Raw genomic sequence first — 24,018 nt, forward strand, 5'->3', positions numbered from 1 at the left:
AAAAAGAACATTTTTTTTAATCAAGAGACATACTAGTCCAATTCTACACAGCTACACTTTAAAGCCAATGTTGTTGCAAAGGTACAGCTGAAAACAGAATTTGATTCTTGGACAATAAATACATTATATCCCAGAGTAAATATTGTTAGAAGTACACTGACATATTGGTTGTATGTCAGATTGGCACTGATAAAAGGAAAATTAACATTATCAGCTATCAGCTTTTTTTGGCCAGTGTAGCCGATAATGTTACTGATAAATGCTGTGTGCATGCACAGAGCCGCAACATGCATACAGCTAGGAAAGCAGCCCAGCAGCACTGCCCTGCAGGTAAGTCTGTGGGGTTAAAGAGGCATAGGGGGGTTGGCGGGGCAGATTGAGGCCCCTTGCAGTGAGGGAGGGAGTGGGGCAGGGGCTGCTCAGCCAGGGCAGTGAATAGGACCCCGGGGCTGGGAGTGGGACACAGCCACAAATGGCTAGTCCAGGAGTGAGAAGAGTGAGTGGATGCCCGCTGCTGCACGCACCCCCAGGAAAGGTGTGGGGGGCATGTACCCCCCAGGATTTGTGCGTGAGGCAAAGGCAGGCTGCCCACTGTGGGCTGGGGGCCCAGGATGGCACTAGTCTCTTCCCAGTGTGGGGGCTGGGACAGGGCTGAGCCAGGCTCAGCTGCATGGGGCATGTGGCAGTAGCTCTGCTGGGAGGGGTGGATACAGGGGAGCTAAGACAAATGTTGGGGGTAGCTATAGTCCCCCCCAGCACTACCCCTTCTCAGGGCACTCTGGTCTGCTGCCTTTCCCCCCGGAGCCCTATGCTGGCCACACATCTCCTGCCCTCCCTCAGCACAGGGCTTCCAAGAGAAAGGCAGCAGAGCAGAGTGCCCTGAGCAGAGGCAACACTAGTGGAGAGCTATAGCCACCCCAAAATTTGCTTTAGCCCCCAACATAGCCACCCCTCCCAGTGCCACTGTTGCCCACATGCGTGCACAGCAGGCAACCTGCCTGCACCCTGCAAGCAAATCTGGGGGGGGGGGGGACGGACACATACCCCCCATGCCTCCCTTGGGGGTGCGCTGCCCCACCCCGCCTCCACCCTCTTGATGAATAACCCTTGGCTCCATCCCGCTCCTGGCCCCAGGGTCCCATTCACTGCCCTGGCTGGGCAGAGTCTGCCCTTGCCCAACTCCCTCCCTTACTGTGGGGGCCTCAATCTGCCCCACCCCCACCCCTCCACAGACTTACCTGCAGAGCACTGCTCTCCAAGTTGCCAGGCTGCATTCCTGTATATCAGCTACTGATCAGTATCGGTCAATATGGCTGGTTAATAATCGACTATAGGCATCAGCGCACACCTACATATTATTTTACTATTTGTTGATTATGGTACCTACACTGAATGTATTTTATTTGATCTTTTCATTCATGCATAGTATTTTTTCAGTTTTTTGTGAAATATGAAGGTAGATTATAAAGGTCGAGGTCTATATAGCCTTTAATTTTACTTGCATTTAATGATTTAACCAGTTCAGTTGTGTTCTGTTTGTATATGAAATCTGTCATTTTAACTGTGCAATCAAATGGAGGATTTAATTTTTCAATAACTGTTCAAATAAACCTTAGAGCTTGGAAACTGTATACATGTAATTAATGATAATGGGAAATAAAATAATTTTATCTGTACAACTTTCATATGAACTGTATCTCCAAAACATTCATAAGGTAAATACAAATAAAAGCAAAAGGAAGAAGGTTAGGAGGCACTAAAAGGGGATAAAAGACAGATTTTTCAAAGATTTAAGAACAGATGGTGAAATGGCAAGGTGGAGACACACAGGGAAGCAGTACCAGATGGCATTAACTGCAAAGGAAATGCCTTTTGGGTCAACAGCAGGGAGACAGTGGGGAGGCTGGTGTATATGAGTGGAGAAAGAGCAGAAAAACAAGGTCCACGAACTAGATTAAATATCTTTCCCCATCACTGATGTGAGAAATTGTCTTGTCATCTCAACAAGGCAACTGAGAAAAATATGATCAGCAGATTAAGCTAAGGAAATTTATACAAATATAAAAACACATTGATATAATCAATTTAAAAATTTGAAAAGATGCTATGATACAGCTCACTTGTTAAATGACAGAATAAACACTTTGTTTTGGGCTTCACAACAGTTTCTGTTACTTAAATATGTGGCATGGGTAACTTTTATGTTAGCTAAAATCTACAACTGCCAAAAATAAAAAAAAGAAGAAAAAAACCCATTGCTATGAACTGCTGGCCCAAAAGGGTTACCCAAAATATAGAAAGCATTAATACAAGGCATCCAGAATAAAAAAAATATGCTTGAACAAGTTTAATAACTACACTCTGACCAGAGGGGACAGAGACATCAATTTTAGTCCACTGAAAAAAAGGAAGTTACTTACCAAGAACTGGTGTTCTTTGAGCTGTATTCTCACTTGTGGGTATGTTTGACCCTAAGCCTTTGACCAGACACTTCTTGCCTTAGCAGTACCTGTACTGAACGCACTTCGACCACCCATCCTCTCAACTGAAAAAAACCCATATATTAGACTTCAAGGGAGAGCACAGGATGAAGATGTATACATGGAGAAAAGTGCAGCTGCCAATAGCTGGTATAGCTGTAGCAAAATCTGGATTAAGGCAAAGGAGTAGACCACTAGCAGTCAGAGGCTGGTCCATAACTCTTTCAAGAAACAGAATTTCTCGTCTGTAGTTCCTCTGCAGCTGAAAAGTTCCATTCCTCCAAAGGACAGTTTTTCAGTTGCCCCCTGATTATCTCTGGGTAAACCAAAATCATGTCGGTAGAATGACTTTTTCACAACAATTGTGCTAGCCATAGATCGGAGAGGCTATGTCTCCTGCATCCATAGGTAGTCTGCAAGGCAGTCTTAACAACCAGCTGGCTCTCTGTAATCAAAGGGGATGATTTGGAGCTTGGTCACATGGTCAAAATGAAATTACAACTGGTGAACAGTATCTGATATTGCCCATTGTTGAGGACTCACTGCACCACAAGCTTCACTGAGTCCTTACTGGGTAGTGAAGATTCTGGCCAGGAGACAGGGACAGCATCATACTGCCCAGTGCTCAACAATCCCGTTTTGGGATTCCAAGTGTTATGTCCTTTCAGAGTTTGCAGATCCAGTGTTGGACAATATAAGCCTATTGTGGGTCTTTGAAAAACAGAATCCTCCCAGACATGAGAAGATGAAGCAGCCTTCTCACTTGACACCTTGATTGGAGATCTCCCTCAGGATCAGGATGCTAGGTATAGTGAGGGCCTCCAGGGCAAGTGAGCACTGGAGGCATCAATGCCAGGTGATAAGAACCTGAATCCAAATAGCAACAGTGTGACTTATCAAAGAGAAACATCCTTAACTGTCCTTTCTGGTTCTTGGCTTGAACAAACAGTAGAGAACACACTTATCAGAGACACAAGATTTCCCCTGGCAGTATAGGGACCTGGAATATGTCTCACACAAGAGGAGATGGTGTTTGAAGAACTTCTTGGATAGGTAAAGGGGAGGCCCTGATCCCAAGTGTGGCTGAGAGACCAGCATGGCAGTGTTGCAGAGCACAGAGAAGAACTTTCAGGGACAAAGCAGGTAGGGCAAAAACAAAAAAACTAGGTACCCTCAACCCCTTAAGGGGAAAGGAGTAGAAGGGATTAAATAGAAAGGGAGAAAAGATAAAGAACAGTTGACAGGATTCAAAGGAGTAGTCATCAACACAGAACAGCAATATGTTTGGTCCTAATCAGGTAGTTGAGAGAAACTAGCGGTATACTGCCTTTCACCTCTCAGCGTGGGAGTGGGGTAGAGTGTACTCTGTGGGTACTGCTAAGTCTCTGGTCAAAGGCTCAGAAGCTAAGCATATCCACAAGTGAGAATGTGTATCTGGATAATTACTAGGAGGAGCGCTAGCACACACACAACACAATTATTTAAGTGAAGGTGTGACCCAACACTAGCCATTTAATTAGTTGACTGTAAGGGGTTTAATCATTCAGTTCTATTACCTCTTGTCCTCAGTTCATCTTCTTCCACCTCGATATCCAAGTCATCAAACACAGCAACTAGAGGAATCTTCAGTGTCGGATTACCAGGTATTTTAAAATCCTCATTGGAAGAGAGGGGAAAACATAAGCATGATTATTTTAATTACTCTAAATGTTGGTATATTTCTACTAATCTGACTTTGAATTAAACAGCACTGAATATATGCAGCTAGAATGTAGTTTATTTTACTTAAAGCAAAAGTTTAAGGTAAGTTCTCAGGAAAAGAACATAATACCGAGCCATTTTCTGTAGACTAAGAAAAAGAGTCAACCAAAATGCAAGGCCAAACATTGCAAAATGTCATGACACTGCATTAGGAATAGCAAATTTGCATTGCAGTTTACTGTACAATTACAAACACTGCTTTTACAGAGGATTACATGAAAATCTGTATATACACTTTTGCTTCTACCACCAGATGGCCCACTGCATTTAGTCAAAAGAAACAGAAGGTGAGCCAAGCAAGTACTTAATTGTATTATGTCTTCTTTCTGTAAGAATGTGAACAGGAAACCTTAGAATCTGAATGCAAAAAGAGGGAACAAAAATTTCACCAGTTACGTTAATTTCTCCTTACATGATGCAACTTCCTTGGAGAGTGGAAACAAAAATTGCAGATATTTGCACAGTAGTAATGCTAGAGTGTTTTCGTAGCTGCATATTTCCTGGACTACTGCAATAATAAGGGTTCTTTGGTGGTATCTTTTATTCGATCAGCTGTATAGTTGGGAGAGAAGCTGGACAGGCTTTTGGGCACAAAATGTTTTTCTTCAGAGCACTTTGTGCCAGACAGCTTGTCTAACATTTCTCCCAACTATACAGTTGGTTTAATAAAAGCTATCACCAAAAAAACCCCTTGCTTCTTGCTTAACATGCAGGCATTTAAAGACAGAAAAGGCCAATCCATGGTTTTTTCTACAATAAAGCTACAGTCAGCTTCATTTCTACAGGAAAATTCTGCCACAGTTTCTCAAAGCAAATGTTTCATGTCTAACGATTACATATAAATAATTTAGAGTGCCAGTGCTACTGTGCATAATACTGTTTGTAAAGCACAATCTTGGCAAGGGCCGAGAGCTCTTAATGCTTACATAACAGATAATACAGGAGCTTCAATACCTTACAAAAGTAGATATATAATCTATGTGAAAGCAATACTCCTGCTCTTAGGAACTATAAGTACCTACTTTAGATAAAGAAGTGCAGTTTATTTTAATACTATAACTTAAAAAGAAAACCTTGAAATTACCTGCTCTCCTTCTGTTGTCTTCATTTGTAACAATTTAGCTAGTATTTTTTTTTACATTTACAGATTTCTAGTGTAATTTTCATTGTTTACTAAATCCTAGCCACACAAAAACATGAACAAAAGCTTAACCAACCTAACTGCTCCAACAACTAAAATTAGCTGTCTATTGACTTAATTAAATTAAATGACTAGCCTATAGAATAACATTGACTCCTCCCATGACTAGCTGAACTTCTGTGTCAATAGGGCCAGTACTCAGGAGGTTAATACTGCTGCTTGCCCTGCTGGTCATCTAGCTCACATGGCCAAAAAGGTTTGACACCCCTGACAGAACTGAACCATAACATAACTTTTATGAAAACACAGTGTCATTATTAAGTGCTTGTGTGCATTTTAAAAAAAGGAACAAAACTATTTCTTGCTGCCCCCTGGGAAAGCACCTATGATGGTCAAAGGGAATGAGATTAATAAAAGTAACTGAAGCCACATTGTTCACCAAAAAACAGTATTTCCAGAAAGAAAACAATTATGAACCTCAACTGTCATTTATAAAGAGATTTAAAAAATTATGGTTGAGCTAATCCTCTGCATCTCCTCATATTAGAAAATAAATTAAGAGGGACAGTTTGCCTGGGCTGCTTTAAAAAAAAAAAATCACCATACTTTTACATTTGAATTTGTACCTCTAACTGCTGCAAAATGATCTATGAAGACACCAAAACATGAGACTCTTCTACATAGTAGCTAGTAATAGCTTCCTTAAGATCTGTAACTAAGACAGTTGCATTAATCCTGGATGACAGGAAATAAAGTTAAACTATTTCAATTTAAAAACCTCAAATGTAAATCTACATTGTTTCTTCACCCCCAATATATGATAAATTAAAAAAAAGAGGATTAAATATACTTGGTACCAGTCTTCTTGGGAGACAATATTATACAACGATTTAGAGCAGATAGCTTAGTCTTCAGAGACAGCCTTATAAAATATCCTGAAAAAAGCACATTATTCTCCAACATTGTCAAAAATCAAATTGGGCTTTAATTACAAAGCTAAAAAAGGTTTGTACATATTTGACTAGTTTAAAAGTTTACCTGTACACTATTTTCTTGTGCATGGTGAGATAACCTTGCATTTGGTAATGGAGAACGAGTTCGTAATTTTCTATCCAGAAATACTTCTTTGCTACAGGCATAACACCAGACACGGAGGGTAGTAAGGTTGACTGTAAGATAGTGCTGTGTGTCCTACAACAGAAAAAAAGTGATTAGGAACATGGAAAAATGCTTCTTGATAAGATAAGCATAAATCAAACTATTAAAATGAGGTTAATGATGTTCATATTGAAAACAGCAGTAATTTAGCTGCCTCTGAAATCCTAGACTCCTTTTTTAAGATGAAGTGGTACAAACCAGCAACAGAAACTAATCACATCACAATCACTGTCAAAGCTGACACACATCTGACTAATGGTATAATCAGAAAAGAGGGCAAGATGTTGATGGTGTCCATAGTAAAAGTATTTCTGCTTGTTAATCAAGTATCTAAAAAGGATGGACGAGAGCCACTTCCACATAGTGATCACTATGTGTAAGAATGAATGAACATCAATTTGACATCAATTGCAGAAAGACATAAAACCCTGTGGCAGAACACTTCAGCTACCTTGGACACTCCATTTCTGACTTCAGGATTGCTGCTCTCAGGCAAAAAAAAAAAAAGTTTAAAAAACAGCTTGAATGGGAAATTGTAGAGCAAGAAATCATCCACAAACTGGATTGTGTTAAGTATGGTTTAAATATGGACTATGGATTTTTATCTCATTGCTCAGATTAGCTTTTGTGACCCAGTTGTTCCCAGGTGTTTAATGCCTGTTTGCTTGTGTATCCTAGCACAGCCCCACTCCTCTACCTCTCTCTTTTCCCTGCTCCCCTTATCTTTTGCATTTTACTTCTGTCTCCTTCTTGGTCTGCTTTCTGCATGCCCTTTTCACAGCATCTGATAAAGTGAACTTGGGTTCATGAAAGCTTGTGCTGTCTATATAAATCTTAATTAGTTTATAAAGGTGCATATCTACCCTACCTTCTGACTTATTTCCAACTACCACAGCTAACTACCTGCTTCTAAGCTTTCAGCTCTCTCCTCCCTCTCTATGGGGCTAGCTGCTTTTCTCTTTCTAGCTATTACTGCATGCTCAGCTTCTGCCTTTCTTCTTTCCATTTTCCAATGTAGCAAGCCTGTTCCTCTGCCTTAATCTCAAGGTTAAACAGTTCTTCCTAGTCTGACCTCCGGGTCTTCTTATTCAGTAGGTCTCTGCAAACCTTGAAATGTCTGTGCAGTCTTCTTTCCCTCCTCAACCCCCTGCCTGAATATGACCATGTTCTGCAACTGAATCTCTATTCTTCCAGGATTCTATCAGGTGACTTGCCATGCATACAAATGTCCAGCTGGGTAACTACTCAAGCACAAGAAACATGCCACAGCTTCTGCATCAAAGTATTTGTACTGAGGCTGCAATTCTTCAGGTATTCCCTACTCTTGCCTCAATTGCTACCATCTTCTCTTCCTAGTACCTACTGTTAAAGAAACAAACTCCCTGTTTAAAATTCTGCCTGATGGCTCATTCAGCCTTTTTACCTAGATCAGCTCTGCTTCCTCATTCCTCCTTTAGGCCCAGGCTAGGGACAGGCATTCAAAAAGCCTGACCACTGAGGGACCCAGCAGGGAGTTGATAACACCCCATCAAGAAAGCAAAAGCCTCTCTCATTAGTTCAAGCTCTTCTTAAACAACTTTGTCCAAGGAAGGAACTGAGGGACATTACCAGCAAACCTGTTGCTGAGCTCCAAAAAGCCCTAAGCAGACACTGTCCTGTCTGCCTTACAGACACCTCTCCGCATTAGCTAGCATACCACATGCTGGCTACAGTCTGTGCTGTGGAAGAAGTGGGGAGGGGGAGGGGGGAGAAATCTCTGCTTGAGCAGGGAGTGGTGGGGGAGCTCGGGCAAGGGGAAGCCAGGCAGACAGTGCTGTACTTGTAGTCTCCACCGGAGCTTCAGCAAGGGAACAGAGAGTTGGGGCCAGTCATGCTCTGGAGCAGAGAGCCCAGCCCAGGGTTGCCAAGCATCTGGGATGCTGGAGGACTCTGGGTTGACTGCAACCAGGAAGGAGTCTAGGACAGACATTGCATAAACAGCTTTGACCCAAATCAGTTGTCTGATACTACATTCAACCAGGTTTATCTCAAGCCGGTTTCAGCCATTTTCAAACTGGTTAATGTGCGCTGAAAGTCTGTTCTGTTACAGGTTCAAACCAGTTTCCGATCACTTAAACCAGTCTGTGTGTAATATCTGTCCCTAGCCACAGTGGTTAACTGGGCCTCAGATGTGATCAGAGGCAAAGACACTCACACAACAACATCAGCTGCAAGACTCCTGTAGTACTCATACACAGCCTCGACACTCCACAAGCTACAAACTGCAACCCAACAAGTAAATTACTTCACTCCAGAGGAATAGCAACTGCTCTGTTTTCACCAAGAACAAGCCCCATGCACCTCTTGTTTAGTGTCTTCTGGTAGCTTAGACATTTGTCTTATGAATTCCTTGACTAGACCATTGGTCTAGTGGTCTAGACCACTAGACCATTAAGTCAGAATATCTGACTTAATAATATTCTCTTAAATGCTAAATGTCCATCTTCCAATTGTCCGACAACGTATTAAACTTCTGTACACATTATTTGGATAGTGTCACTAAATTTGGATTCACAGCCATTTCTTATCAAATGGCTACTTCTATCACCTTTATTTTAAAACATTCAAAAACAAATTTCCTCCTGTGAAAAGTGAGGTAGCAACTCAACTTTAAAAAAAAAAAAAAAAGTTGCAACTACAGGGTTAGTTGACATAAAATTTGCTTAGTTTACTTACTGCAGTGACAGCAGCATTTAAGACTCCAGAACACAGGTCTACAGAAGCATATTGCTAGCCACAAAAATTCCAGAACAGCTGCCTGTATCTGCAACTGCTCCATGTTGTTCACACTGAACAACATGTTCTGTGTAAAATAGTATAGTGCATCTACCCACAGACAGAGCAGCCTGTCATAATTATGCATTACTGCTTTTCCCACAACTAAAAGTACAGCCACTTAAGACAAATTCTTGGCTTGTTAAAAGACATGTTAAACAGCTCGTCTCACATACATTGCAGAAGTGGGATACAGATTTAAAAATATACTAAGTAATTGCCCATTAAGAATGACCAGGGGTGGTGGGGCAGGGAGGACCTGGGGGGAAGCTTGCTAACCCTAAACACTCCCCCTGCCTCCCTCTGCAGCCCCCCTCTGCCAGCATCTTGCACCACTGCCACCTCCAGGGAGCAGGGCTGGGGGCGGGGACGAGGCCTGTCTGCTCCACCCCGTCCATCCCTGCTGTCATGGCAGTGCTCCACCACCACTGCTTCCTGTCTGTAATGCTCTCGGAGTACTCCGATTGGTTGTTTCAGTAACCAGTCAGAGTGTTCCAAGAGTGCTACGGACGGACGGACGAAGTCCTTAATTATATTAGAACTAGAACATGTTTATCTATAATTGCAAATAAATAACTAAGCCTACATTTTTTCTAGGCATTCAGATATTATCTAGGATAGTTTCCAAAGTTCTATCAAGAGCAGGCAAAAAATACACTAGAGGTGTAATCAGCAGCCAGTTTCTCTGCACAGAATACATTTTTCTCTAAAGACTCAAAGACCTACACAGCTTTTCAGATAGTCCTTTCTCATCATCTAACCAGAACCAGATGTTTTAAACACTGTAGATTCCAATCAGGACAGAAAAACTTCAATAAGCAAGTTCCTAAGAGCATCCAGTTGCTGCAGACAATTAAACGCAAGAATTACACACATGCTGAAGCAATGCATTTAGAAAATAAAAACAAACAAAAAGACATTCCCGTTAAAAAGTTATGTCTGAGAAGGATGAAAACAAAAAGTTTCTAACTTATAAACTTATCAGACCAGACTATTAGGAGTTGAAGAAATACAAACTGCACAGTACACCAAAATCATACAAAAAGAACCTCCAAACTATGAAAGGTCAATTTTTCACCTTCTTTCAGTCAGCAGTCTCTCTCTCATTACTGATTTTGACAAAAAAAATGGTTACTTTATCCAGATTCTCTATTGAAGCTGTCAAGCAGAAGAAAAAGGGTTTTGGAAGCTCAAGCTTTTGGCATCCAGGAAAACAAAGAACTCCTTTTTCTTGCTACAGCCTGGCAATAACTAGGTCCAACAGTAACAAATAAGAATTTTTGTTAAAAATTGTCAAAAGAGAAAATATGCTGAAATCTAAGGCAGCATAATTAGAGTTCGCTGTTAACACCAAAATAAGCTGGATGGGCAGTTAATATTACAGAGAAGAACTACATAGCAAAATTAAGTAGATAATACTGCATAAACATAAAGGCCTCTCGGGAAAAACTACTCCTGAGGTACTGAATGTACTGACAAGATGCAAACATAAATAAATAATTAAATAAAATAAAAATCACTGTAACTATATTACTTTCACTAACCAGCCAAAGTCACTATTTCAACATAATGGGACAGTACTACTTCAAGGCTTTTGCTTACAAAAGCTAAAGTGAAAACATATGCACATACCTGAGAATGGATGGTACTGTGATCTACATGGGATTCACCACAGCCAACATATGAACATCTATTCTGTTGAACAAAATTTGAGAAGTTAATAACTGAGAAGAATTAGAGTACATTGCATTACAGTATGTTAGAGGTCAAATGCAAACCCAAAGAACAACTTTGTTAAGGCTTCCAAGTCCATTTTTAATTCACAACACTTATGATTGAAAGGTCCTGAAAAGAGCAAAAATCATGCAAGTTAAGTACTTTAATAAATACAGTCCATCAGATCAAATTAAGATTGCTGCAAGATTTAACTCTTGAACCTCCTTAATTCTAAAGTTAGAATTAGACAAAATGCTTCTGATGCAGAGTTCTTCAGCCATTTTAACTTTTTTTTTTAAATAAAGAAAATCAAGTGAACAAGATAGTGTTAAAACCAGGAAACATGTCAGATATTAATTTTCCTAATTCAAAGTTTGACACCCTGAAGAGTAACGATTTTGAGATATTATAGAAGTGTGCATTTATATGTACATCATATCAAATGACCATAAAACATTATTTTAAAAATCAGTAGGATTTGTCACCTTTAAAGGTTAACAGCCATGAACATTTCAGCTTTAAATATGTGCTGTGACTGGACTACAAAATGCAAAGCTCTCAGTGCAAGTGCTCTGATTTAAAATGCATTTGCTAAGCTGGCTGTGGAATCTTGCAGCTGCCAATAATATGCTAACCACAAGCCATAGATATTAATCTCTCATTTCCATGAGCACTAAATACAGGCATTTAACAAAGCATTCTATGAAATGCATATATGCCGTTATGCACACAGATTTACACATACACAAATTGTGCTTATATAAAGTATTGGTACTTAAAGTAATTAAATAGCAATTGTATGTTTATATTAACTGCTTTCCAACACTTTAATTGCAGCCATTTATAAAAAAAAAAATAACCATAGGTAGTGGTTAAGCAATAAGTCACAACAAGGTGTCTATCATGCTGGGATCTCACCGCGTGCTGAGTTGCTTTGCTATGCACGAGGGCGACGGCAAGGTGCCAAACCATCCAAGAAGAGGAGATATCACAACATGACACCTCTTTTGTAGTATCTTACTGTGATTTTAAAATTGCCCTATGGAAATATTGGTAGGAAATTACATTAAAATTTTCAATACATGTCCATGCTTTCCAGATTAAAAGACAATATTAATTGTAAATTGAAAAATAAAAATCTGGGTTGGTTTTTTTTTGGTTTGTTCTGTTTGTTTTTTAAACAAGCAAATACCTTTTTTAGGCTGTGTCATTTTCTGCCTGTCATTCCAATTCTCCCCACATTTTCCACTTTGGCTTCTTCCTTTTAAAAAGTTTTTTTTGTTTGTTTGTTTGTTTGTTTTTAGAGGTAACTTGTTACCTTTTAAAAAAAAGCTTAATTTAAAGTTAATAATCCTTAAATCAGAATACTCTCTGGTGACAGGAATAGCAGAAAAATCAGTTCTGTTCCCTGCAACTGATTCACTTGGAACAAAGGGGGTGAAAGGAAATTTTTAAAATAAAAGCATACTGGCTGTTCCATCACATTTCAGTTCAGATTTGAGTGCTCACAAGCAGTGTATTTAAACCTACAGAAAAGAAGTTAATCTCTGCTGAGATAGATCTACACACCTGGAATACCTATAAAAGGCATCATTGATTCAACTGCTCTTCTCAAAGCACAGAAAGGCAGTTCAATCAAAAACAACATTGTCTCTTTCCAACCTAAAAAAATAGAACATCACTTGGTCTATAGCTAGGAGAATAAAGCAGCACTAAATTTTAGTCTTAGAGAAAAGACTATTACATTACTTTAAGAGAAAACAGGGCAGAAGTTGCATGTGGAATAAATAAGGTCAAACATGAACAATGTTTTTTAAAAAGTCTGAGAAAAAATTTAATCTACTTGTTTTGTTTGGTGATAATTATGAATTAATTCTATGCACTGACATGTCACATTTACCATTAGCGCACACTTTAATGGTATTATTTATGTAAGAGCTCAAGAAAGCTAATTTGTTTGGCCAAGTTTATTACCCAGAAAAACACAGGCTTTGTGAATACTATTTCACATACTACTCACAGACAACAGCGAATAGCCATCAGTAGCCTTTCCAAAGCTGAATTTAAGCACATTAAAATTCTGAGCTACCAGATAGATGTATGTTTAAATCTTATTACAAAGCAAATCACTTTAAAGGTAAAAACTTTTTTAACAAGCTTTGGTCTAAAGTCATTTTTAAAAACCCATCCTAAATATTTACATAAGAAGTATTGCAAACTTTCAGCTATAGCTTCATCAGATGAGGACCCTGCGTCTTGCATAACATATGGTAGATCACCTTACCTCTAAGCATGCCCAAAGATTTGGTCCTCTGACTTTACAGTCTTGACAAGTGCCCTGTTGATAAAATATGAACAAGGAATTATTTCACTAGTAAGGCTGCACAGTCCAAGAAAATAAGACTCTAAGGCAAAACAAAAAATCATTAGTACTACAAAGTAATTTTAAATAAATCAGTGGCATATTATTTTGAATCAAGCCTACCATTTTTAGGTTAATCTTTATAAAACAAAAATTATGTGGATGCCAATTCAGTTTTCATTGCACTTTGATTACTAAAACATGTCAAAACTCTCCTAATCTTGTAACCATTCTACAATAGGACAGACACTGAAAGAAGTGTTTTATACGTAGAATAAAATGTGATATTCCATTTACCATTAAAACAGAATTTAAAATATAACATTTAAATATAACTAACATCTGACCTTAGGTTTTCAAGGTGACACCAAAACAAACCCTTTTAACACTTTAAACTAAAAGATCACATAAGGGCCTGGCTTTCCCTTAGAATAGGACCATGCAACTAATATATCATAACATTAGTGTAATAGTATCTGTAGAGCTTACTGTGTTGCTACTTATTTCTGTAATGTTGAACTTCTGAGTGGCAAACCATGTAGATAACTGTTGTACTTTTATGTAAATGAAATTCACTTTTAATTAAAGTATCATAGGCAAAAAAAAAAAAAGGATTTTTTGCCAACTCATAGCTATCAAGTTTATAAATTACTAAATGCTGGGTCTGCCTTGTTTAATAACAATATATAAAAGCAATAATATAAAGGTAGATGGGGCAAACAGTTTCAGAACAGTTGCCTTTGGATCACAAAGGCCATCAGAGTCTAGTAAGAACTGGCTAGTTAGTCATGGGGTGATCCTTCCTTGCCCCTTTCACCCTCTTCTAGAAGCATAAGTAGCCACTTAAAAATATGTGCATTTTCATTACATTACTTTCTCAAGTAAGCAGTTACTGTAGTTTATGGATATTATTAAATTGCAAATAGAAGGTATAAGCTGTCTGTTCAATTATGGGTAGGAGGAATCAGCTCATGAAACTCCCTATTAAATGAACAATCCCTGAGAAGGATACTTTCTGAATGCAGCGTATGAAGGTATTTTTAAGGTTTAATCAGGCTCATGTTTCCTTCTCACTTTTAACTACAACTCAGATTTCATACACTGTAATTTACAGTAACCTGTGTGGTAAAACCTTTAACATAAATATTTTGTCCACTGTAACACTTCCCAGTTAAATGTGTTGCACATATAGTAATTTGTCAATCCATCACTGACAAGCTACATACCTAACACACCTCCAAGTAATCTCAACTAAATGTGGAAGCAAATAAAAAAAACTTGAAACTCACGTGAGATTTTTGTATCAATTCTTCTTTTGTTATTTCGCCAACTGATTCCAAGTGTGGGCAATCACTGCTGAGTGCTGACATTTTAAAAAGCAGTAGGTCCCTAACTCCTGCAGTTTTCAAGAGCAGGCAATATCTACATAACAGGAATAAAAAATATAACCTTTGGGAATATCTTACTGTAGACGTCTAATATCACTGTGCATCAGAGCTGTATACATATAATCTCGTAGCATAAAAGTTTTTATTTAAACTTATTTTTTACACAATTTATTTAAACTTATTTTTAAATTTTATTTATTTAAAGAATGTATTTAAACTTCTTGTTTAAACATTTTCACTGACTGGCTCTCACATGCATACCAGCTTCTGGCTTCTTTATTATTATAAACACAGACCACCTGCAGATGCTTCCTCAGCCTGATGAAAGGAACTTGTACCCGAAAGCTTACAAAGAACAAATTTTTCCAACTATTTTAGTTGGTCTAATAAAAGATACCAGATTTACCCAAAGAACTTTTTCTGCCTTGTTTAAACAAAAGCATATTTAGGAAATGCATGTGCTGAATTTTAAAAATGAATGCAAACTGGACTTTTTATTTTAAGCAACAGAATCCAGTAAATGAAATTAAAGTACAGGTGACCCTACTAACTGCAAGCCTGAAGCTTACTGAGGCACAGAGCAATGAAACAAATTATATGCTAAGAACAAGAACAGAATTGGTTCCACAGAATGCAGGAACATAAACTCCCTTGCAGAGAGGAAAAAAAAAGTCAACATGGGAAACTTTATCCTGACCTAATTTATTTACAATGACACCCGCTCTTGAACAGGCATATTAAATATCAAAAGCAAGCTGAAGCTTATCATTTGTATGTAGTACACACCACCCTGAACTTCAACAAAATTTTCCTTTGCTCCCAAGTCCTCTAACACAGAATGTATTTAAATATACTATTTTTTTTGTTAGCAGTACATGGGAATTCTCTATAACCTGGTCAGCTATGACACTACTAGTTGGTGGAAGCAAAAATTATTTGTACTGATTACCTACAAGACCCCCTTCAACCTGGTTTTCCTTTTCCAATGCCAAGACCCTCAACTAAATCCACCTAACCACTTCCCAAAGGAATGTCTAGACCCTGGTAGTCTTGATCTGTCTGCTGCTTTCTGCATGATTCATGACTCCTTTGTTGCTCTTATAATGGCTTCTGTAATTCTCTTTCCTCCAGTTTGTCCCTTTAGCAATCGTTCTGGTGTTTCCTCATTCTTCCCATTTACCTAATTTGTTGGCAACCGTTATTCCTTCCTGCTTCTCTATATTGTTTCCAGAGGACCTCACCAAACTCCTGGTTCCACATATTTTGTCCTTTCTCCATCCCTGAACAGTACTTCCATCATAGCCTCACCTCCTGATCTCTCTCTTAGGCAGGGAGTTTGCAACCTTTTGCCACGGCAGGCAGCTGCTTGCAACCCAGTTTCTGGCTGAAGCCACAAATCTCCATGGTTCCCAGTAATCAACAGATGTTGTGGAGGGAATAGAAAACAAGGCGGGTGGTAGGACCATGGGGATTCCTCCTGTGCTGCACCAGTGGCAGGAGAGGAATAAACTGAACAGAGCAGGCAGAGACCCTGGGCTGCCTCCTTCATTGCCCAAGCTGGATTATTGAGTAGATTCCCCATGCTACCACCAACCAGATCCAGTTTCTTCATGGGCTGGATCTGGCCCTCGAGCCACAGGTTTTCAACCCATCTTAGGCCACAACTCCTACAGTAGCTACAAACTCATTTCTCAATCAACTTCCTACTTTTTTCTCCCTTCATTATCACCATTCATTTCTTTCATTTCTAAATTCAGTATATCCTCCATTTGACCCAACCATTTTGATTTCTCTTAGCCTGGAATCAGGAAAAACTTTTTCTAGCAGCAATCTAGCCTCTCCATTTTGTTGTTAGACAGCACAACAATTTTGGTAACACATTATAAGAAACTCTTATATTAAGGTCTAATGGTTTGAGAGTTGAGAAAGCCAGAAATGCTGTAGCAGACAAAGACAAAATTTGCTTAAGGTTCTGGAGCAGTGAAGAGAAATTAAGAATTGTCACACCTAAGAGCAAGGTGCAACTGGGGACATAATCCTCAAGTTTTATAAAACAAGTGTCTACTTGCAACACAGCTTCAAATTTCCTGACAAGTGTTGGAAAAAAGGTAGCTTGCTAGCTCAAAAAGAAAAAAAAATATGTCTGCCCTCAATGTTTAAAAACATTTAAAAACTCTGGTCATACTCTCATAATATTATATAAACCCAAGTACATGTTAAAGTAAAAATGAACAGGGTATCTTTCCCAAATTCTTTTAATGTTAATAACACCAGCTAAAATGCAAAAATCAATTCCTTTACTATACAGAAAAGGAAACAAGAACGTAGGCTTCATCTTGCACATATTGCAAGCCCTACCAAGGCATTAGATTTGGATGACTGAGTTCTAAATGAAGCTCATATCATCTCAAAAACCTCAGGACTGTATTAATGCTGAAGATCAATGCAAATACCTTGGAAGGAAGAGTATAATGGATTAGTAAGCCTAAAGGCTTAATTATTTGTATGTAATAAGATTTCTGAATGTATTACTTTAAGTAACACAAAGCAAGCTAGCGGAGAGCTCATCTTGTATTATTAGATCCGTAGCTAATGTGCTGCTTTTCACCTCTCAAACTGCTTCAAACCTAACCTGCAGTCCTGCAGGTTGGATGCAGATTTATGAGTTCAGTTCTATTTTTCATACAGTTGGTATGTGATCACAAAAATCAAGCCCTAATTTTCCACATGGAGCCTATACCCAAAAAACATTAAGCAAGCATATCAAGAGCAAGCCTTAAACTTTTTCAACTTTAAGAAAAGGCTTCTTTATCACAAGCTAGTTGTTACTGACATACAAAAATGCAAACACAATACATTCAGCTCTTATATAGGTGTAACCAAGTGGTCTCTCCTCTCTTTCACCTTCCTTTTCTTTCCTGTGGCCACAATGCTAGCTCGCACATGTTAGTGTCCCATCATTATCATATCTATTACAGTATTCTCTTCCCTTGCTTACTTGTCTTTTCCTATGGCAAACACTTTCTATCTCATTCAAAATGCATCTGTTAAAAAGCATTTCTTTTCCCTTTTCTCTGACCATGCATTACTCAAATCTCTTCAATAAATTAAAGTTTCTCCACTTTAAGCAACCCATACACTCCACTACTGCCTACAAGTTTGCCCCTTCCCTATATTTTGCATTTCATTCCCTCTCTATGCTCTGCCCTGTGTCTTCGGGTGACTTCCAATTTTGTGTTTCCATTTACATTGAATATTTACACTTATGGAAGTAGCAAAGAGCCCCACTTACATAATGCAAGATGCAGCATGCCCTAGAAAGCTTACAGTCTATATAGACAAGACAAAAATGGTAAAAAGGGAAACAAAGGAACATGGAAAGAAGCAAAAGCGGGGGTGGGGAGCGGAAAGAGGAAAAAGAATCCAACTTGCCTTACTTCCAGTTCACTGCCTTATGCACTGTGGCATACATGGTCCCTCTTAAATGTCCCTTGTTCATTTGGAAAAACCTTCCAGTTAGTACACTCCTAGCTCTTTCTACTGTTACAAAAAGCTTGTTCCAGCCTAAGTCCATAACATATTCTCATTGTACCAACCAGGTCACTTGCTCCTCAGGGCAGGGACAAGATAGTAATTTAGCACATTTTCATTTAGTGTATCATGTACAGCAGTGATTCAATACAAATAGCAACGAGCCTAGATTCGAAGGCTCATCCTAAATTGCATGTAGTTAAATATTCTTTTATTTATTACATCAAGTCTGCTCAATAGAATACTACCAGAGCAACGTGAACTGCGTCTTAAAGCATGATGTGCAGCAGCTTCTTTCTCTATTTATAATTCATTATAAATTCCACAGCACCATATGTGCTATGGGAAAAAGCCACTTACCTCACACGTAAAGGTCCTGCCAACCAAAAAAGGTCCCTAACCCCTCAAACAGTACTAGAGACTATTAATCAGTTCCCAAAGCTTAGTCTAAGCATTCCTTAGTCTAATGCAGCAACCCTTGAAGCCTTCTCCTTAGTTCCCCTCTGATTTTGTTACCACAATGATATACTCAAAAGAAAATCATATACAGTATGCATTTAATGTTAGCCATCCCGTTTGCCTTCAACTTATCTATCAGTTAACACTTCAAGCACTACTAAAATAAGTAAATACACATCCCACTACATTGTGTAAATCCTTAATATGCACCTATTTGACCAAACAATTTCATGGGATATTTCTTCCTCTGAACGCTGAATATGAATGTACGCATTAGTGACATGAAAGGTTAAACTATTAAATAAGTATGTTTACACCAGTAACGCACAGTAAATGGTTAACATTTAGCACCGGGCACAGTCAGGCTGGGAAGGGAAACAGCACAGTGCCTCAGGAACAGGAAGGGGGCAGGGCATGTAGGAAGGAGGAGCGAAGGTTGGGTGGGGCTAGTACCCATAGTTAGTCTGCTACCCTCCCTTTCAGGGAAAAGCCTTACTTAAAGAGGAGAAAAACAACAGCAGTAGTAAAACCTGGTAAGGATTCCAATAAAGCTGAGAACTACCACCCAATAGCATTATTATATGACTTACAAATTATTAGAAAGACTGATATATAATAAAACTTTTCAGATTATAAATGAACATATTACTCCTGAGCAAGCAAACCAGGTTTAGACCAAACAGAGGATGTTGCTATCAAATCATGCCCTGTTTACCAGGATTTGAAAAGTCACTAAAAACTGTAGCCGTTTCCCTTGATTTCTTGGCTGCATATGATACAGTCTAGAGTCAAGGACTTACCTTGAAGTTCTTGGACATCATACCTTGTCTAGTAAACTAGCAGTTTTAAGACAACTTGCTTAGCAGTAGATAGTTCCAGATTTTTTCTGATAACATTAAGAATAGGCCACATAAATTGAACAACAAACTCCCAAGGGCATCAGTCCTTGCAACTCTGCTGTTTAATTTTTACATTCATGACCTCCAGGCATCTTCTCAAGAAACATCATACATGCTGATGACATAGCCCTCATTACGCAATGATCTTGTTTCTCCAGAGCAGAAGCAATACTCACAACTGATCTGAATACTTTAGAAACCTACTTTAAATAATGGCATCTGCACCCAAGCCCTGGGAAAACGGAAGTGTCTACATTTCACTCGAACAATAAACAAGCTAATTAGTAACCCATTATTGTTTTCAAAAAGTCAGCTCTTAAGTTATAAGAGTACTTCTAAATTTTTAGGAATCATCCTAGATAGAACACTGTGCTATAAAAATCACGTAACTATGCTAAGTTAAAAAACTTGTAAAAATTTGCTCCAGAAACTCACTGGGACTTCCCAGGGAGCTGATGCTGATGCACTGAGGACAACAGCCTTAGTGCTGGTTTACACTTTGGTGGAACACTGTGGCTCAATTTGGTTAAATAGTGCTCACACTGATAAGGCTGATAGTGACATGTAACAGACTGAATCATAAAACGAACAATTTGATCTGCCCCTCTTTAACAGCTCCCTATTCTTAGTAACATACATCTTCCCTCACGAAAAAAATGCCTTAACTAAATTATGAACTAAAATAAAAAATAACCCACAGCTGCCTATACAAAAGATTTCTTAAACTCACATCCAAGACTAAAATCTAGACATCCCAACTGGAGAACAGTAATTCATCTTGAGCAAGATTCATTTAACATCCAAGATGCCTGGATGCAAATGTGGTTCAATTCATCCCCTGACACAGAAAATATTACTACAAATCCCACTAAAAGACAAGCCAGCTTTGATCTCCCTAGATGTCTTTGGTCTTCTCTAAACAGAATCGGGGCAGGACACAGCAAATGTGTATTTCTGTTACGTTGTTAGGGCTGAACTAGCTTACAGAACTGCAGTTGTGGTGACTCCTTTCAAACTCTGCATTGCATCACCCCTGAACGCTCTCTTCATACACTTAATGGAACTCTATTGGAGCTGAACAATACTACACCTAAGGCAACGAGCTAGCTGCAAAATTTGGACATAAAATTGTGAATATGTTTCTCCTTGCTTTGTGATCACTGTATCATCAAGTGCTAAATAAAAAAAGTGGCTGCAGCAAGTTGGGAAAGCAGGCTGCTGTCACCCCTGGCTTCATGGTGGGCTTAATAGTCTGGCGAGGCTTGGTGCCACCTCCCCGCAACTCAGTCAAAGGCCGCAGGGAGTGGTCCCCAGCACCAGCAGTGTCTGAGCGGGTCTGTGAACAGCCCTTGGCTCCCCACGCTGCTCCGGGCAGGTGGCTGCGACATCTCCCCTGTGGCAGGGCGGGGCAGGCACTGGCCCAGGGCTCTGCACCGCTCCGCCAGGACTAGGCATGCATTATTAATCAACTGTTTAACCAATATAACTAGAGATGGTTACATGGATAATTTTTTTTAACGCTATTTACACCTCTAGCATGTATACATGAACGGAACCCAACTATATCAGTTTTGTAAGGCTCCTAAATATACTGGTATTACAAGTCCTTCCTTTTTTGTGCACTTGTGACAAAGTATTTAGCAGAATTTACAGATTCACTGAAATCTGACAGGCTATGCTATGAGTGCTTCTGCCATGGCCTCATCATTTTGATTAAAAACACAGAAAGCAAATCATGATAAACTACACTGGAATCTTGGTACAATTTTTTTAATGTAGTTTATAGAATTAATAATGTTTCCTAACAATACGGGTAATTGTTTTATATGGCATTACATGCTAATCCTGCAATCTTCATTGTAGTAACACACTGTGACCAATGACAACAAAGATAACATATTTTTAAAAGACATTGCTTTGAACTCTGGGAAGTACTAAATACAATCAAATTGGGTCCCTACTCCATGTACTTGCCCACTCAGAGAAAGTTACAGGTTCTGGGCTTTGATTTGTACCTGCAATTATTTCCAAGACTATGCAACAAAGCAACAGTACTTTATTTCAAATCCTCACTCCCCCAAATCAGACTCTGTGACTGCAATCATATACTGGAAGATTTAGACACAAACACAAATTTAAAGAAAAGAAATCATGAAATCCTGCATCTTCCAGCAACCACCACACTTTAACACAAACTTTATTCAATGTGCAGCCATACAGAAGTTGTGCATCCAGTACACTGAGGGGCTTCAGAAAACCTTCCATGTTTTAATTTTCAGATGTTACTGATTTTGGAGCTGCCCAAGTATACACAAGTCATAGGAAATAATAAATACTACAAATACATAACAAATGATGCAAAATCAATGCTTACAAGAATCAGAGCGCTTGAGAAGTCTTGCCACTGTACTCACAGGAGCACAGGGAAGTCAGGCTGGAAGGGATGCCCAGGGGTCACCGAATCCTAAGAGATCAGAGCAGGAAGGGCCCTCATCTAGTCCAACTGCTGTTCACAGCAGCACCACATCATCCCAGCTAGGGTTTTGTTTTAAAAACCTCCAAGGATGGTGATACCACCACCACTCTGGGCGACCTGTTCCAGTCCTTCTCCACCCTCCTAGTGAGGAAATCTTGCCTAATAGCCAACCTAAACCTCCCCTGCTGCAACTTGAGCCGACGGCTCCTTGTCGTGTCACCTGCCCCCCGCAGAGAACAGCCTCCCGGGGGCCGCACTGAGCTGCCGCTGCTCCTCCCCCTCCCTCGGCCGCCCTTCTCCTGGCTCAGCAACTCCGGGCTAGTCCAGTCCAGCCCCTCCCTGAGGCAGGATCCTCCCCACCCGACACGCGCCCCCGCGGGGCACTGGCCCAGGCTCCGAAATTAAGCCTGCAACGCAGCCCAGGCAGGGAGACGCTCGGCCCCGCCGCGGGCCCCGTTCGGCCCAGCCTTTTCCCTCGGAGGAGGAGCGAAGCCAGGCGAAAGGGCAGCCCGCAGGCGCCACGACGCAGCCCCTTAAGTCCTTCGGCTCGTGCCCTTGGAGCTGGATGGTAGAGCGAGCCGAGCCGAGGATCCCACCTCACCTGGGCCACCGGGCGCCTGCGGCTCCCACCGTCCTCAGCCCCAGCCGGCGAACGCGCCCCGCACAAAGATGGCGGCGTGGAGGCGTCGCTCCCTCCCCGCCCCTCAGACACACGTGGGGGCGCCCCGCACAAAGATGGCAGCGCGGAGCCTGCCCCCCCCCGGCCTACTCCTCACCAAGATGGCGGCGGCGGCGGGCCGCGCTGCTGCCCCGGGGCCTTCGCGTGGGCAGAGCTTAGGGTTGCCCGCACAAAGATGGCGGCGGCGCGGGTGCACATTTGGGGCTCATTCCTCCACCCAGCTCTGCGTTGACCCCGGAAGCGGATGTGCTGCTGACTCCTAGCGGCCGTCGTGGGGGCGGGGCCGGGGCTGGAGCGGGTGGTGAAGGGCTGCTGTTGCTCGCGGAGCCCAGTAGGTAAGCGGGGGCGCGGCCTAGAGGAGGCGCGGAGTCCCCTCAGGGTCCGCCCCGCCCCGCCTGGAGGCACATCGCCCTACCCCGCGGGGCCGAGCAGCGCCCGCCATCCCCGCCTCTGTGGTAGGGAGCGAGCGAGCGTCTCCTGCTGCGGGTCCCTCCCTGCCGCTCCTTGCAAATCCCTCCCCGCAGGCCGCTGTTGCTCCCCACGATGTCCGGTGCTGCCCCCTGCCAAGGGCAGAGCGGGGTGGAGGACGGGCCAAAACCTGCCGCGCCCTGCTCAGCTTCTCGGTAGAGGTGAAGGAGGAGGATGCCGGCCCGCCTCTGCGCCCTCTGCAACCCCAGGCTTTGACAGGCTGTAGAGAACAGACTGGGAGAGGTGTAATTGAACACATCGCTTTCATTTGACAGGGGATGCCAGTGGCAGGTTGTGACTGATGCGGCCTCAAGGTAGTTTTGCTTAATGAGGTTATGGGAGAGAGAGAGCCATGTCCGAAGAAGCAGTTAGTGAGACGCACTTTTCTTTGAAGACAGCAGCTTTACAAGTGTTTCATCTTCCCCTTTCCTGGTATTATTCTCTCATTCAGGTAATGAACATAATATTGTGTTATCTTCATTTGTGGCATTTTCATCCATGGATCTGAAACGGTGTCAGTTACTTAATTTTTTTACAGTATTTTAAACAATTGAGCTCCTGGGGGGCATAATATTTGGTTACATCTTCATTAAACGTTTTCCCCCAGGAATCTCTTTGTTCTGGTTCTCACCCAATGTGAACGCATGAGAGACAAAACTATTTTTGTTTGTTTGTTTTGTTTTTCT

The 24,018-nt window shown here is 40.8% G+C and overlaps 2 protein-coding genes across 11 annotated transcripts in view; one reads left to right on the forward strand and one right to left on the reverse strand.

Moving 5' to 3' along the window:
* USP33 (ubiquitin specific peptidase 33) overlaps window positions 1-23,101 on the reverse strand; it is a 60,791-nt gene extending 37,690 nt beyond the window's left edge. For 3 of the 8 annotated variants that reach the window (XR_016442597.1, XM_090049183.1, XM_090049177.1), the window contains exons 1-6: window positions 22,787-22,897; window positions 14,722-14,854; window positions 13,355-13,408; window positions 10,987-11,049; window positions 6,421-6,573; window positions 4,037-4,136 (exon numbers count right to left, since the gene is read on the reverse strand). Coding sequence is in view for 6 of the 8 variants with exons in the window: in XM_090049183.1 (XP_089905309.1) it covers window positions 4,037-4,136; window positions 6,421-6,573; window positions 10,987-11,049; window positions 13,355-13,408; window positions 14,722-14,802 (451 nt within the window). In the remaining 2 variants the exon portion in view is untranslated. Of the gene's footprint in view, window positions 1-2,420; window positions 2,546-4,036; window positions 4,137-6,420; window positions 6,574-10,986; window positions 11,050-11,988; window positions 12,110-13,354; window positions 13,409-14,721; window positions 14,855-22,083; window positions 22,636-22,786; window positions 22,898-22,961 lie in introns of those variants that run through there. The other 5 variants (XM_090049180.1, XM_090049178.1, XM_090049179.1 and 2 more) reach the window with 5 other exon arrangements.
* MIGA1 (mitoguardin 1) overlaps window positions 23,081-24,018 on the forward strand; it is a 61,009-nt gene continuing 60,071 nt past the window's right edge. Inside the window, exons 1-2 of one of the 3 annotated variants that reach the window (XM_090049186.1) lie at window positions 23,081-23,199; window positions 23,608-23,783. In XM_090049186.1, the coding sequence (XP_089905312.1) occupies window positions 23,685-23,783 (99 nt within the window). In that variant the 5' untranslated portion in view covers window positions 23,081-23,199; window positions 23,608-23,684. Of the gene's footprint in view, window positions 23,784-24,018 lie in introns of all 3 variants that reach the window. The other 2 variants (XM_090049185.1, XM_090049187.1) reach the window with 2 other exon arrangements.

The sequence above is a fragment of the Crocodylus siamensis genome, chromosome 5 (genome assembly GCF_052110815.1).
Source record: "Crocodylus siamensis isolate JL-2025a chromosome 5, ASM5211081v1, whole genome shotgun sequence".
In the NCBI taxonomy this organism is placed as follows: domain Eukaryota; kingdom Metazoa; phylum Chordata; order Crocodylia; family Crocodylidae; genus Crocodylus; species Crocodylus siamensis.